Genomic DNA, 15,363 nt, shown 5'->3' with positions numbered 1-15,363 from the left:
CCTGAGCTGCAGTGCCCTTCCTTTTCCCTACCTGAGCTGCAGTGCCCTTCCTTTTCCCTACCTGAGCTGCAGTGCCCTTCCTTTTCCCTACCTGAGCTGCAGTGCCCTTCCTTTTCCCTACCTGAGCTGCAGTGCCCTTCCTTTTCCCTACCTGAGCTGCAGTGCCCTTCCTTTTCCCTACCTGAGCTGCTTGCCCCTCGCCTCCTTTTTCTTGGTGCTCTTGCCTTTTCCTGCTACTCGCTTCAAATCTCAACACTTGCCTGCTCTGCTTGCTGCTCTGACAAGTGCCTCTCAACTCTGCTCGCAGCTTCTCTCCTTCTGCATGCCCTTCTCTATTCCCTGTAGTAGGCGTAGCGAGGAAACGGTATGTGACAGGGTCAGGTTTCCTATGCTCAGGGCTTGCCAAGCGCTGCCCCACAATAGGACAGCAGGTAAGCAAGGGGTGTAGACAAAGCGGGACAAGAATATTTAAGTGCCTACCACATTTTAATAAACGCCATTTTGCCTCACACACTCTGGGGTCTGTGTGAGCATTTGGCCCCGGCCCGGGTGGGGACGGTTTCGCTGGCAAGTGGCGCCCTCGGTCAGCAGAGGACGAACAATGAGAGACTACTACTACAAGTGGTGACCCCGACGTGATCTGCCTATCGAGGGTTAACCACCCGGCGTGCCCGTGAAGCGGAGAAGAGCCTGCGGAGTGGCGGCAGGTCGCTCACGGAAGACACATCGCGGAGAAGAGCCTGTGAAGTGGCGGCAGGTCGCGTGTGTAACCATGGAACAGATTATTAAGGTACTTTTGCAGTTTTGTAAGGACTACTGCGGCAAAAATACCCCTTCAAAGAAGGAGGTAGCCGCGGTGCTTTCGTTTTTAAAAAAGGGAGGGGAGCTGGACTCCCCTCAGCAAGTGCTGGATTCGGGCAGGTGGGATTCGCTCACCTCGGCTCTATGCCAACGCGCCATGAATAACCAAAAGGCTGCTGAACTTAAGACCTGGGGTTTGATACTTGGAGCCCTTAAGGCGGCTAAAGAGGAGGGTAAGCTTAAGGTGGAAAAAGGGGTGGAAAGGGCTCCGGGGGGTGGGTCTTTGCTACCTTGCAGTACTGACGACCAAAGCGTGGCGGACAAGATGGCGACGGTCGCCGCGGCGAAGGGCGGAGAAGAGGAACTCCCGACCGACGCATGTCTACCAACCGCTCCGCCCGCTCCGCCCCCGCCCTACCCTCCGCGGTCGTTATATCCTTCTTTGGAAGAAGAAAAGGCAAGGGCGGGGCTTCGTCCCAAAGGGGGGAGGGACGGGCGTCTGCTGACTGATTGGGCTAAAGTAAAGGAGGAGGCACAAGACCGGGGCCTTGCGAACCCGGAGGCATTTCCGGTAGTGATTTCCGATGATGATAACCCGATCTGGGTCCCTCTGGACCCGAAAGCGATAGCGAGGGTGCTTGAGGCAGTTGAAAAGAAAGGACTGAAGTCCCCTCTGACAATGAACGCCTTGGAGACATTAATATTGCCGGGACCCCTGTTACCATACGATATTGAGAATCTGATGCGCATGATTTTGAAACCGGTGCAGTATATGCTTTGGAAGGAGGAATGGCAGGCTAGACTTAGACAAATGCTGGTTACAGCCCAGAACGATCAGGGGAATCCGCTTCACGCGTCTAACCTGCAGAGATTGACGGGTAGTACGCCGGGTATGATCACCGCACATGCTCAGCTTACGGAGCTGAGGCCCGGGGAACTAATAGCCACTACAGACGCCGCCCTTGAGGCGTTCAGAAGGCTCGCAAGGAATGCTGAGCCGTCTACTCCGTGGACGGAGATTGCACAAGGTCCCACTGAATCCTTCCAGGATTTTGCGGATAGATTGATCAAGGCAGTGGAGGGATCGGAGCTGCCTAGGGCAGTGCACGGCCCCGTGATCCTGGATTGCCTCTATCAAAAGTCGAGCTCGGACGTACGGGCTCTATTACGGGCGGCGCCAGACAGGTTCCACACCCCCGGGGAGGTCCTTAAGTATGTGATGGACAAGCAAAAGTCTCAATCATCAGTGGCAAGCGAGGTTGCTGCAGCGGTAGCTGGGGTGATGCTAGCGCATGGGGTTGCCGGGTGCCAGAGTCCAGATCGCCCGCCTGGGCCATGCTTCAGGTGCGGTCAATTAGGTCATTTTAAGGCACAGTGTAAGAGCAACGGGGGTACAGTGTGCCAAATGTGCAGGAGGAGAGGTCACACTGCACCGCAATGTAGAGCTCGTGGGCTGCGATCTCGAGGTAGGGGGGGTGAGGGTCCCTCTTACGATTCACGGGATTCTCAGGAAAGGCGGGCTTTGGATCTAGGCCTGCCACTAGCTGCGCTATCGTTGAGCTGCGGGGAGCGCCCCTTAGTGAAGATTACAGCCGCAATTACGGAGCTTCCCGCTGGCTCCCCAGGGCCGCGATCTATTTTCCTTACCGCCCTGGTGGACTCAGGAGCGGATGTGACAGTTTTTGCGGAGTCCGACTGGCCGCCCACGTGGCCAACGGGGGCCACTCAAACTATAGCGGGAGTGGGGGGAACTGCTCCAACACGGAGGTCAGCCAAGCAGATCGAGATAATCGTGGTCAACAGAGACGGTTCCCTGGAGAAGCCTGTCCTGCTAACCCCGCTGGTAGCGCAGGTACCGGGAACCCTGTTGGGGCGAGATTACCTGCGGGGTGTGTCTACTCGGATAACAAATTTATAGAGGGGGCCACTGTCTGCTGGTTATCAGCGCACTATGCAATCCCGCTGCGCTGGAGGCAGGACGTGCGACCTGTCTGGGTAGATCAGTGGCCCTTGCCGGTTGAAAAGCTTGAAGCGCTTAAAGCATTAGTTTCGCAAGAGCTCCGTTTGGGGCATATAGAACCCTCGCTTAGCCCGTGGAACACCCCGGTGTTCGTCATAAAAAAACGATCGGGTCGATACCGCTTGTTACATGACTTGCGTGCAGTCAATTCCCAGCTAATACCCTTCGGTACAGTCCAACAAGGAGCCCCTGTTTTGTCGGCTGTCCCAGAGGGTTGGGGGGTGGTGGTTATCAACCTGAAGGACTGCTTTTTCTCTATACCCCTTGCCAAAGAGGACCGGGAAGCCTTCGCATTTTCGGTCCCGGCTCCCAACAACCAAGGCCCAACCCAGCGGTATCAATGGAAGGTTCTTCCGCAGGGTATGGCCTGCTCTCCCACGATTTGCCAGCTAGTAGTGGATAGGGTCTTAAACCCTGTCCGGCAGACATTGGAACGGTCCCTTTTGATGCATTATATGGACGACCTGCTGCTAGCCTCTGCAACCTCGCAGGAACTCCAAGCTCTAGAAACACAGGTGGTAGCTTCCCTGACATCCGCGGGCTTCTCGATTGCAGGGGAAAAAATTCAGAGGGGGAGCGGAGTGCAGTTTTTAGGATATCGGTTGGGGTCAACGACAACTACCCCAGCTGGTATCAATATCGTGCCCCGAGTGCGTAACCTGTGGGACGTGCAGAAGCTCGTTGGAGCCCTCCAATGGGTGCGGGGAGCCTTGGCGATTCCCCCGCGCCTCATGCAGCCCTTCTATGAGCAGCTTAAGGGCTCTGACCCAAATGACCCGCGGTCATTCACACCAGAAATGGAGGAGGCGTGGAAAGAGATAATTGGTTCCTGCATGCAATCCGCTCTGTCGCGATACAATCCAGATGAAGGGCTGGAAGTGGCCGTGTGCCAATGCGAAAAAGGGGCGGCGGCAGTTATAGGCCACGACCTTGACGCAAGGCCAAAACCACTGTGGTGGCATTTCTCTGTCCAGCCATCTCGAGCCTTCTCTGCGTGGCTAGAAATACTGGCTTGGCTTTTGCGAAAGAGCCGGAATACCGTCGTTCATGTCTTCGGCAAGGAGCCGGCAACCATCTTCCTTCCATCGTCCTTCCGGGATACTCAGCCATTCCCGGATGCAATTGTGCTCGCCCTGGAGGGGACAGGGGCGTCCATTAGGTATTGCACCTCCCTCCCCATCTTCGAACTGGCCAGGCCTATAAGCTTGTCCCTGCGGTGTAGGGTGCAAGACTCGCCCGTGGAAGAGCCTACCCTGTTTACCGATGCGTCATCATCAACGGGCCAAGGGGCGGTGGTGTGGGAAACAAATGGCCGCTGGGAGTCCACAATCTTCACAGATCCTAGTGCCAGTGTCCATATGCTTGAGGTCAGGGCTGTTGCGATGGCGATCGCTTATTGGCCTTCCCTTCCCTGCAACATAGTCACAGATTCAGCTTTTGCGGCTAAGCTCGCTTTGAAAATGGGCCAAGAAGGTATCCCTAGTACGGAAGCAGCGCTTATTTTAGAAGATGCTCTGAGCACCCGAGTGGAGCCTATAGCAATTTTACATGTGAGAAGTCATTCGGAGGTACCAGGATTCTTCACGGAGGGTAACGCCAAGGCAGATGCCGCGGCGGGTATTTGAGTCCTCACATTGAGAAAGGCGAAAGACCTCCATACTAGGCTCCATATTGGGGCGAGAGCACTGGCTCGCGCCTGCGACATTCCTGTTGCATCTGTGAGGGATGTGGTGAGGGCCTGTCCTCACTGCAACACGGCCCCAGCTATAGGGGCTGGAGTAAACCCTCGTGGCCTAGAACCGCGGCAGATTTGGCAGACAGACTTCACCTGGGAGCCGAGTCTTTCCCCAAGGCCATGGTTAGCAGTCACTGTGGACACGGCATCGACCATGATTGTGGCCACACAACACACGAAGACCAGCTCTACTGCAGCCCAATCCCATTGGGCGGTGGCAATCGCAACCCTTGGGCTACCAGAGCAGATCAAAACGGACAATGGGTCCTGCTTCACATCGCACTCCACACAGCGCTGGCTTGCGTCCTGGGAGATCAGACATGTTACAGGTATTCCAGGGAATTCACAAGGGCAAGCCATCGTGGAGAGAGCCAACCGTTTGCTCAAAGAGAAGATTGCGGTTCTTAGGGAGGGGGAGGGATACAAGAACAAGATCCCTGTATCAAGACACCCGGAGATACTAGCGAAAGCTTTGTTTTCCCTTAATCACTTTGAACGGGGAAATGCCAGACGGACCCCGGTGGAGAACCACTGGCGGCCTACTGTCCTAGAAGAGGGCCCCCCAGTGAAAGTTAAGACAGAGACGGGGACATGGGAGTCAGGCTGGAAAGTTTTAGTCTGGGGTAGGGGGTACGCAGCAGTGCGGAACGCAGACACTGGGAGCGTCATCTGGGTGCCAGCTAGGAAGGTAAAACCTGACTTGTCTGAGAAGGACCAGTAACGGGGGACACTGAGTTTCTTGCAGGAACGGAGTGTTATGGAGCCATCCAGAGGGAAACTTGGCCAGTCGGAAGGAAGAATGTCGGCTGGGGTAAGGACGCGACCGAGGACGCAGCCAACGAGAAATTGTGTCTTCCTTCTCAGTATAAGCCTTGTGGTCGTTCTTTCGGTGCAGGGGTAGGAGTGTGCTCACCTCATATCGCAGCCAGGGAATTTATGGGTTACTTGGGCAAATAAGACGGGCCAAAACGACTTTTGCCTTAGTTTACAATCGGCAACATCGCCTTTTCGCACCTGCCTAGTAGGTATCCCTCAATACACGTTAGAAGCCTTTGCGAGGTACACCACAAACCATTCCGCTTGCCGTAACGACACCGATCTAGCAAGCCAAACAGCATGTTTGATAAAATCTCTGAATGTGTCTCTTCCATGGGATCCACAAGAATTAGATATCTTGGGGTCGCAGAAGGTACGAAATGGGTCGCATAATGGCACGCGTACCTGTATTACCTTTGGGTCAGTGTGCTGGAAGGAAAGTAACTTTATTACCTGCGACTTGTTTGACAGGGTATTCGACGGCTCCGAGGGATTGAAAGGACAACTGCAGGCCTTAATTGCCCGGTGGGCAGGCACAGATCCGCGGCTGAAGCCATACAACGAGACCTCTTGGACTGTGGTCAGTCCTGTGAACACGGAGGCTTTCTCCATTACTTCGGGTTATTTTATATTGCGGGTATACCAAAAATGAAACACGGGTCTTCACAGGGCGCAATACAACCTGCTTGTCAAAGGGTGGGGTCCTTTCTAAATTTAGCGGTAGATCCTCATTTGATTGTACGGCAGTTTGGGACTTTTATGGGTATGGGTTCACTTTCAAACGGGGGGTCAACGAGGTGCTATGGAATAACAAAACGGCTAAGGCGTTGCTCCCTGGAATCTTCTTGATCTGTGGGGATAGAGCCTGGCAGGGCATCCCGCACAATGCCTTAGGAGGACCCTGTTACCTAGGGGAACTGACGTTACTGTCTCCGAATTTCACGACATGGATGCAGTATGGCCCGAACATCACGGGTCACCATCGCCGCCGAAAGCGTTCGAGCCCTCTCCCGGAGAATTGTAACGACGAGGTAGAGTTATGGAGTGCCACAGCACGGATATTCGCATCATTTTTCGCCCCTGGGGTTGCTGCAGCACAGAGCTTGGCTCAGATAGAACGCCTAGCATGTTGGTCAGTTAAGCAGGCGAATTTAACAACATTAATATTGAATGCGATGCTAGAAGACACAAACAGCATTTGGCATGCGGTGCTGCAAAACAGAGCAGCCATCGACTTCTTGCTCCTGGCACAGGGGCATGGATGTGAAGACCTAGAAGGAATGTGTTGCTTCAATCTTAGCGACCACAGTGTATCCATCCATAAAGCGCTGAAAGCCCTGCGAGACCATACGGAGAAGATCCAGGTGGAGGACGACCCCATCGGGGACTGGCTGAGAAGTGTGATTGGCAGCTTTGGAGGATGGGTTGCGAAAATTATTAAGGTAGTTGCGCTAGTATTGCTCGCAATAATTTGTATTGCGGCCATTTTGCCGTGCATAATCATGTGTTTCCAGAATTGCCTCACAAGGATCATGTGGCAAGTTATGGACCAACGGATCCTGTATCACAAAACGAAGGAACAGTTGTGAGAGATGTACTCGCGTTGCGATCGCGCTGTTACGGGATATTCCTGAGCATAGGGAGGGGGAGATGTAGTAGGCGTGGCGAGGAAACGGTATGTGACGGGGTCAGGTTTCCTATGCTCAGGGCTTGCCAAGCGCTGCCCCACAATAGAACAGCAGGTAAGCAAGGGGTGTAGACAAAGCGGGACAAGAATATTTAAGTGCCTACCACATTTTAATAAACGCCATTTTGCCTCACGCACTCTGGGGTCTGTGTGAGCATTTGGCCCCGGCCCGGTTGGGGTCGGTTTCGCTGGCAAGTGGCGCCCTCGGTCGGCAGAGGACGAACAATGAGAGAATACTACTACAATTCACTTCTCGTGCCCTTCAGGCTTCTGCTCCCCTTGCTGAGCAAGCCCATGCCCGGTAGCTCCCCTTCAACCTCCTCCGCCCTTTGCCTTTCTCCACACAGATGCTTGCTTCTGGCCAGCACTCCTGCCCGCTGCCTAGCCCACAGCCCGCATCTCTTGGGGAGACAGCAAGGTGGCCTGGAGCTACCCACACCTCCTCCCGGGCACGGCTTCTCAGCTTTGCTTCAAGCCCACAAAAAACCCCAAGGAGCTCCTCTTACCTTTGGGCTCAGCTTCTTCTCCTGCCGCGCAGCTCCTGTGCCAGGCCAGGGCTCAGCTCTTCCCACACTCCTCCATTCCTGCAAGATTGCTTTCTCTCATTCACTGCCTTCCTTTGCTTTCCTTTGCTCTGCTACCCTTAGCTTCCCTACTTGCTTCCTCTACATTTACGTGCACCGCTTTGTACTTTTGAGTCTCTTCTTTGCCTCTTCTTTCTCTATTTTCCCTTCAACCCTCCCCTCCCCTCACCCCTCCCTCCCATTTTTCCCTTCCTCCCCTCCCCTCTCTCCTCTCCCCCCCTCCTTCCCTTCCCCTCCCCTCCCGTACCTCCCCTTTTCTCCCTTTCCCCTCCCCTTCCCCCTTGCCTTATGGCAAACTCACCTTTCCTGCTCTTCACTCCCTCCTTCTTCATTCTCCTGCCTTTTGCTGCTACTCTCGCCTTGCTTTCCCTTGCTGTGCTCTGCTTTGCTTTCTCTACATTTTGGCCATCTTGGTTTTCTTTTTTCATTTTCACTCTTTTTTTCTTTTTTTATTCTTTTTTTCTTTTTTTTTTTTCATTGCACTTTACTTCTTTATTTCATTTTTCTTTCTCTTTTCTCAGTTTTTTCTATTTCCATCTTTTTCTTTTTCATCTTGGATTTCTTTTTTTGTTTTCCATTTTTTTTTCTTTTTTCCATTTTTCTTTTTTTTTCTTTATTACTCTTTTTTTTTCCTTTCTCTTTTCCCTTTCATTTTTTTTTCTTGTTTTTCGTTTTTCTTTTTTCTTTTTTTTTTATAATCATAGGTACTCCTGAAACCCTGTTTAAGCCCTCCCTACCCTCCCCATTCTTTCTTTTCTCCCTCACCTCCCCCCTTGCCCTATCCTACCATTCCCTTGCCTGCTCCACTTACCTGAGCTGCTGTCCCTTCCTGTACCTACCTGAGCTGCTTGTTCTAAAAATTACCTAGCTGACCTGCTTGCCCCTCGCTTTCCTAGCTGAGCTGCTGTTTTCTCACTTAGCTGCCTTAGTAGCTTGCCCCTCACTTTCCCAGCTGAGCTGATGGACCCTCTCATTCCCTACCTGAGCTGCTTCCCCCTAGCTTACCTAGTTGAGCTCCTTGCCCCTCGCTACGTACTTGAGCAGATGTTTGCTCACTTGGCTTCCTTACTGGTTGTCCCCTCCCTTCCCTACCTCACCTGCTATCCCCTCCCTTTTCCCTACCTCACCTGCTATCCCCTCCCTTTTCCCTACCTCACCTGCTATCCCCTCCCTTTTCCCTACCTGAGCTGCAGTGCCCTCCCTTTTCCCTACCTGAGCTGCAGTGCCCTCCCTTTTCCCTACCTGAGCTGCAGTGCCCTCCCTTTTCCCTACCTGAGCTGCAGTGCCCTCCCTTTTCCCTACCTGAGCTGCAGTGCCCTTCCTTTTCCCTACCTGAGCTGCAGTGCCCTTCCTTTTCCCTACCTGAGCTGCAGTGCCCTTCCTTTTCCCTACCTGAGCTGCAGTGCCCTTCCTTTTCCCTACCTGAGCTGCAGTGCCCTTCCTTTTCCCTACCTGAGCTGCAGTGCCCTTCCTTTTCCCTACCTGAGCTGCAGTGCCCTTCCTTTTCCCTACCTGAGCTGCAGTGCCCTTCCTTTTCCCTACCTGAGCTGCATGCCCCTCGCCTCCTTTTTCTTGGTGCTCTTGCCTCCACTCACATTCCTAGCTTAGCTGCTGTCCCCTCCCTTCCCTACCTGAGCCGCATGCCCTTCCTTTTCCCTACCTGAGCTGCTATCCCCTCCCTTCCCTAGCTGAGCTGCAGTGCCCTCCCTTCTCCCTAGCTGAGCTGCTGTCCCCTCCCTTCCCTACCTTAGCTGCATGCCCTTCCTTTTCCCTACCTGAGCTGCATGCCCCTCGCCTCCTTTTTCTTGGTGCTCTTGCCTTTTCCTGCTACTCACTCCCAATCTCAACACTTGCCTGCTCTCCTTGCTGCTCTGACAAGTGCCTCTTAACTCTGCTCGCAGCTTCTCTCCTTCTGCATGCCCTTCTCTATTCCCTTCTCGTGCCCTTCAGGCTTCTGCTCCCCTTGCTGAGCAAGCCCATGCCTGGTAGCTCCCCTTCAACCTCCTCCGCCCTTTGCCTTTCTCCACACAGATGCTTGCTTCTGGCCAGCAATCCTGCCCGCTGCCTAGCCCACAGCCTGCATCTCCTGGGGAGACAGCAAGGTGGCCTGGAGCTACCCACACCTCCTCCCGGGCACGGCTTCTCAGCTTTGCTTCAAGCCCACAAAAAACCCCAAGGAGCTCCTCTTACCTTTGGGCTCAGCTTCTTCTCCTGCCGCGCAGCTCCTGTGCCAGGCCGGGGCTCAGCTCTTCCCACACTCCTCCATTCCTGCAAGATTGCTTTCCTTTGCTCTGCTGCAGTTAGCTTTCCTACTTACTTTCTCTTGATATACATGGATTGCTTTTTACTTTTCTTCCTCCTCTGTGCCTCTTTTTTTCTGTTTTCAGCACTTCCATTTTTTTTTCTTTTTCCATCTTTTTTTTTCTTACTTTTCATTCTCATTTTTCCTTTTGTTTTTTTTTTCCCCGCCCCCTTGAAATTCTCCCCCTTTATCCCCCTCAGCTTGCCTCTATCTGTGTTTCCAAGTGGGTCTTCTCTCTCACATTCCCGTCTAGTGCCTGGTGTCGCCCCACATTACCTTCTATTTCCCTGTGCCCACGGAAGCCCCCTATTGTCTCTCTGCAGCCTTTTATAACCTTACACCTCTCTACTTCCCCCCCAATCCCACCCACAGACTCCTGTCATACCTGTTTCTCTATACCACGCCTACAGCTCTCCCACTGCTCCCTGTAGCCCCACATCCCCTTCTATCCCACCTCCATTCCCCCTACAGCCACTCACAGAGCCACAGTTTCTTAGGTCCTCCCCCAGCCCCCTATATCCCTCCCCGTAGCTCTCCCCAGCCCCTCCCGCCCCCCAATGCTCCCTATAGCACCGTATCCCCCCGTTGCCCCCTCACAGCCCTCTGCTGCCCTAAATCCCCCTGTACCCACCCCTACCGCCCCATGTACCCCGATACCACAGCCGCTGCAGCCCCGCCTGCCTCCCTATCCCCCCCCCGCCTTCCCAGCCCCTCACCCCACCAGGCTTCCTCCCCTGTCCCGGCGCCGCTCTCCGTCCCTCCCGGCTCCGGCGCTGCTGTGCTCAGCACCGCTCCCGTCGTGCCGCGGTTCCGTCTCGGTGCTGCCCGGACAGCTCCGGCGCGCAGCGGCGGTGCGGGGCGGCCCGGGCTGCGGGAGCGCCGCCGTCTGAGGGGTGAAGAGCTCTGGGCCGGCTGCCAACGGCCGTTCCCGCGCGCCGCGCCTCAGCCAATCGGAGCCGGCGCCGCTGCCGCTGACCAACGAGAGCCCGGGGGCGGAACGGATCGGCACGTGCCCAGCGAGAGCCCGGGGGCGGGACGGACCGGCACCTGACCAATGAGAACCCGGGGCTGGGACGGTCCGGCACCTGACCAATGAGAGCCCGGGGGCGGTGCGGCGTTGCGCTGCGCTGTTGGTGGGAGGAGCGCGGCAGGGGGCGGGCCGTGGGTGGGGCCTCGGGGTGCGCCCTACTGCTATAGGGGGTGCGAGATGGGACTGGGATTGACAGGTGGGAGGTGGGGCTTGGATGTGGGGTTGGGATATGAGGTTTGGAACTGGGCTTGGGAGCTGGGGTTGGGATGTTGGATGTGCATTGGGATGTGAAATGTAGGGTTGGGGTGTGGGGATATGGATATGGGGTGGATATGGAATGGGAAATAGGAAAATGGAATATATATGGGATGGGCTTGGGATGGACATGGGACCAACACTGAAGAAGGTGGGATGGATTGGGGATGAAATATGGACACGGGATGGGATTGGGATGATAGTGGCATGGGATAAGTAGATGGAATGGACATGGGATGCATGTGGGGATAAGGATTCGGAATGGCTATGGATATAGGCTTAGGGATGGGGATAGGATGTGGGGGTATGGATATGGGATGGGTTTGAGATGGCTGTGGGGTGGATATGATGGATATGGGATGGGATAACGTTGTGGGATACGGACGAGGGATGGCTACGAGATGGGGCTGTAGTGGTTATGGGGCCATAGGGGCGCTGGGGCCAGGATGCTGCAGTCACCTCTGTCCCCAGAGTTCATCCCCAGTGTGACACATGGAGCCCCACAGCCGCTCCTCTGCCCTTTATCACTTACATGGGGAGGACATCCCCCAACCCCCATTATCAAAAATAAACCTTAATTAGAAAAGTGAGGGGTGTCAACCCTGCCCCATGGGAACAATGTTTTCTGTGGGGGAGGGCACAGATGGCGTCTCCAGAGGGCTGTCCCAAACTCTGGGGGGTGTTCACAACTCTAGGATATGACACCACCAGGGTGCCATGAAGGTGTCCCAAGCTTTGGGGTGTGACACAGGGATGTCCCCAATTTTGGTGGTGTGACATTGTCATGTGGTGTTCCCACTTCCCCGGGAAGTCCTCCAGGTGGTCACGGTGTCCCCAGGTTCAGCTCAATGTCCCCAGGGTTTTTTTTTGTGCCCTCTGCATGACGGTGACACCCGGCGCCAGCTGCCAGGAGAGACGCCCAACAGTGATGACACCGCATCACGGCTGTGCCACGCTGGTGTCACACAGTCCCCTCTGGTGGTGGCACAGAGTTCACCACCGTGCATGTCCCCGTCCTCATGGCAGACGATGGTGACAGCACCAGAGGTTTCCGGTGTCACCGGGTCCTGCGGTAGGCAGGTCTGGAGGGGTGACAAACAACAGTGAGAGGCTCAGTGACAGCACGGTGACAACGTGCTGCCGCCTGTGCCTGCCCCCATGTGATGGTCAGAGTACAGGGAATGGTGTCACCCGATAGATGGTGGCACACAAGTGATGGTGACACCAGATGACGGTAACAACAGTGACAGCCAGGGATGGGGACGCTGCGTCACGGCTGTTCCACATCGAGGTCACCCTGTGTCACGGCGTCACCTGAAGACAGTGACATTCAGTGACACCCAATGGCATCCAGTGAAGGTGGCACCCAACAATGGTGACACCACCGACCCCATGTCACACCTGCACCAGACCCCACATGTCCCCCGACTGTCCCCAGCCCCCCTCCCTGTACCCCTCCTCGTCACCTCTTCAATGAGGATGGCACCGTGCTGAAGTTGTGCCACCATGGCAGGGGGGACAGCATGGGACAGTCATGGACAGCCAGGGTGACAGCGTCCAGGAGCTGTAGGACGCGGATGGGGCTCTCAAGGTACGTTGGTACGGCCCCAGGTTCCACGGTTACGGTGACGGTGAGAACTTTGGGGACAAGTGGTTGTCCGGTGTCACCCGGTGGCCCTGGGGGGATTGTTTCCGTGGGGCTTTGCACAGGGATTGGTGGGAACCATCCATTTCTGAAAGGAAGTGGCAAAAAATATACAAGAAAAGTGACATAGTATTGATTTTAATGGAAACAGACATTATTGGGGGCGATCCCACGGGGACAAAGAAGAGCGAGAATGTGTCACTATGTGAGGTTGTCCTCAAAATCCTCATTGGAGACCTCTGGAGGACTCCAGGAACGCCTGGGGACGCCAAGACACCCATGGGACATCTCCAGACCCTTCCAGAAGACAATAGGACCCTCTGAACCCACCTCAGGACCCCCCCACATTTCACAGGATCATTCTGGGACGTCTGCAGACCCTTCTGGATGAATCCAAGGACCCCCTGGATCAATTTGAAAACCCCCTGCACCCTCCAAGTCCTCTCTGGGACATCCCCAGAGATGTCTCTGATGACGGGATGACTCCAGGACCACTCAGACCCACATGAGAAATCTCTGGACCCTACCAGACTCTACTGGGACATCTCCAAATCATCCCAGTGGCTCCTCGGAGCTCCTGGACCCATCCTGGGAGCTTCCAGATCCTTCCAGGGACCCCCAGGACCATTCTTGGGAGCCCCTGGACACCCCAGGATCCCTCTGGGACATCTCCAGATCCTTCTGTATGAATCCAAGGACACCTTGGATCCACCTGGGGACCAACTGGATGCCCCAAACCCCTCTACAACATCTCCAGATTCTTCTGCATGCCTCCAGGGGTATATAGGGGGGGGCTCGTGGGGAATCTATGGGCGGAAAGGTGTGAGTGGGGCTTCTGTGAGGTGGAAAGAGGGTCTGGAGGTGGAGAAAGGTTGGAAGGGGAAACTGAGGGATTGTGGAGGGCTTCTGTGGCGTGGAAAGGGGCTCTGAGGATGGAGAGAGGGGGTTGTGAGGGGGAAAAGAGCAGAACGAGGCTTCTGTGAGTGAAAAGGGGGCCTGGGGATGGAGGGGTACATTGTGGAGGGGAACTTGAGGGGTGGAAAGGGGGCTTCTGTAGGGCAGAAAGGGGGGTCTGGGAGTGGACAGGGGGTTGTGTGGGGGAAAAAAGGGGTGAGTTGGGTCTCTGCTGGGAGGAAAAGGGGTCTAGGAATGGAGAAGGGGTGGCAGAGGAAATCTGGAGGGTTGTGGGGGGCTTCTATGGGGTGGGAGTCTGGGGGACACCTTAGGGAAGTATTGGGGGGGAGAAGAGGAGAGTGGGATGTCTATGGGGTGGAAAAAGAGTCTGGGGGGAAACTTAGTGGCTTGTGTGGGGGAAAGGGGTGAACAGAGTTTCTACAAGGCAGGAAGAGCATCTCGGGGTGGAGGGAGGGAAGAGCCAGGGGTTGTGCGAGGCTTCTATGGGGTCTGGCTGAGGGGAATTAGAGGTCAAAATGAGGGAACTGACTCCAGGGGTCAGGGAGGAGCGCACAGGGGGGTACAGGGACCTCTAGGGGTCAGAAAAAAGGGGCCAGGAGGTGGGAGGAGAAGGGAGGACACGGGACCCTGGGGGTCAAATAGAGGGGAATGGGGGGTGGTAGGAGACTCTGGGGATCAGAATGGGGGAATTGGAGTGGGGGCACTCGGGGGGAGGAGAGGGGGTTCGGGGGTCAGATAGAGGAGACTGGGAAAGGGGGGGACTCTAGGGGACAGAATGGGGAGAGCGGTGGGGGGGTGGGGGGACACCAGGGATCAGAACGGGGGACTGGGGAGGGATGAGGGATCGGGGGGGGGACCCTGGGGATCAGAATGGGGGAGGCACAGAGGGGAGGGGTGGAAGAGGACTACGGCGATCAGAACGGGGGGACTGGAGGGGAGGGAGACCGGGGGGAGGGTGTAACCCCGGGGGGCACACAGAGGGACTGGGGGGTGCGGGAGATCAGCGGCAGGGGGAGAGGGGGGGAGGGCAGCGAAAGACACGGGGTGGGGGAGGGCAGCGAAAGACACGGGGTGGGGGAGGCGGCGAGACGCAGGGCAGCCGCCCCCGCCGAGGGAAGCCCCGAGCACCACGCAGACCCCGCGGGGCCGAGGCAGAGCGGCACGCGGCCCCCCCGCCGCCTTCACCCCGGCCCCCGCCCCGGCGCCCCCCGAACACCCACCTGTAGGAGCCGAGGCGGCGCCCGGAGCCCCGAGGCGCCCCGCACCGCTTCCGCACGGCCGCCTCCTCGGGTCGCGGTGTGATGACGTCACTCGGCGGGGACGGCGCGGCGCCGTAGCGACGGACCGGCGCTGAGGCGCTGAGGCGCCGTCGCCGTGGCGACGCCGTCGAACGGCACCGCTCCTGCGGGAGCCGCGCTGAGTCGTGCGGCGTCTCCGGCTTCCCCAGAATCGCTTTCTCCAGGCCGATTCCGAGCTGCTGGCGCTTCTTGAAAGCCGAGCGCGCATCTCTGCCCGGTTTTCTCACGGCTCCTGCGGCGGCATCTCTGGCCGCTTTCTCCTCCAAGGAAGAACC

The 15,363-nt window shown here is 56.2% G+C and overlaps 2 protein-coding genes, 1 long non-coding RNA gene and 1 pseudogene across 16 annotated transcripts in view; 2 read left to right on the top strand and 2 right to left on the bottom strand.

The window, feature by feature from the left end:
• The window catches only part of LOC149915229 (uncharacterized), a 241,332-nt gene that overhangs the window by 58,723 nt on the left and 167,246 nt on the right, over positions 1-15,363 (top strand). The gene's annotated exons all lie outside the window — the stretch shown is intronic.
• The window catches only part of LOC149915233 (uncharacterized), a 175,532-nt gene that overhangs the window by 23,356 nt on the left and 136,813 nt on the right, over positions 1-15,363 (bottom strand). For 3 of the 12 annotated variants that reach the window (XR_016459328.1, XR_016459327.1, XR_016459326.1), the window contains exon 1: positions 7,566-7,580. The gene's annotated coding sequence lies outside the window, so the exon portion shown is untranslated. The other 9 variants (XM_090122920.1, XM_090122926.1, XR_016459324.1 and 6 more) reach the window with 8 other exon arrangements.
• Positions 572-6,961, top strand: LOC149915241 (uncharacterized). Its single transcript, XM_090122932.1, is given in 3 exon segments — positions 572-2,690; positions 5,660-5,997; positions 5,999-6,961. Coding segments are annotated over 3 exon segments (3,219 nt in total). The 5' UTR covers positions 572-772.
• LOC149915240 (uncharacterized) lies at positions 10,350-12,170 on the bottom strand (annotated as a pseudogene).

This window comes from Phasianus colchicus, chromosome 22 (genome assembly GCF_987193195.1).
Source record: "Phasianus colchicus chromosome 22, bPhaCol1.hap1.1, whole genome shotgun sequence".
Lineage (NCBI taxonomy): Eukaryota > Metazoa > Chordata > Aves > Galliformes > Phasianidae > Phasianus > Phasianus colchicus.
The sequence above is the reverse complement of the archived record's forward strand: the minus strand, read 5'-3'. Positions and strand labels throughout refer to the sequence as shown.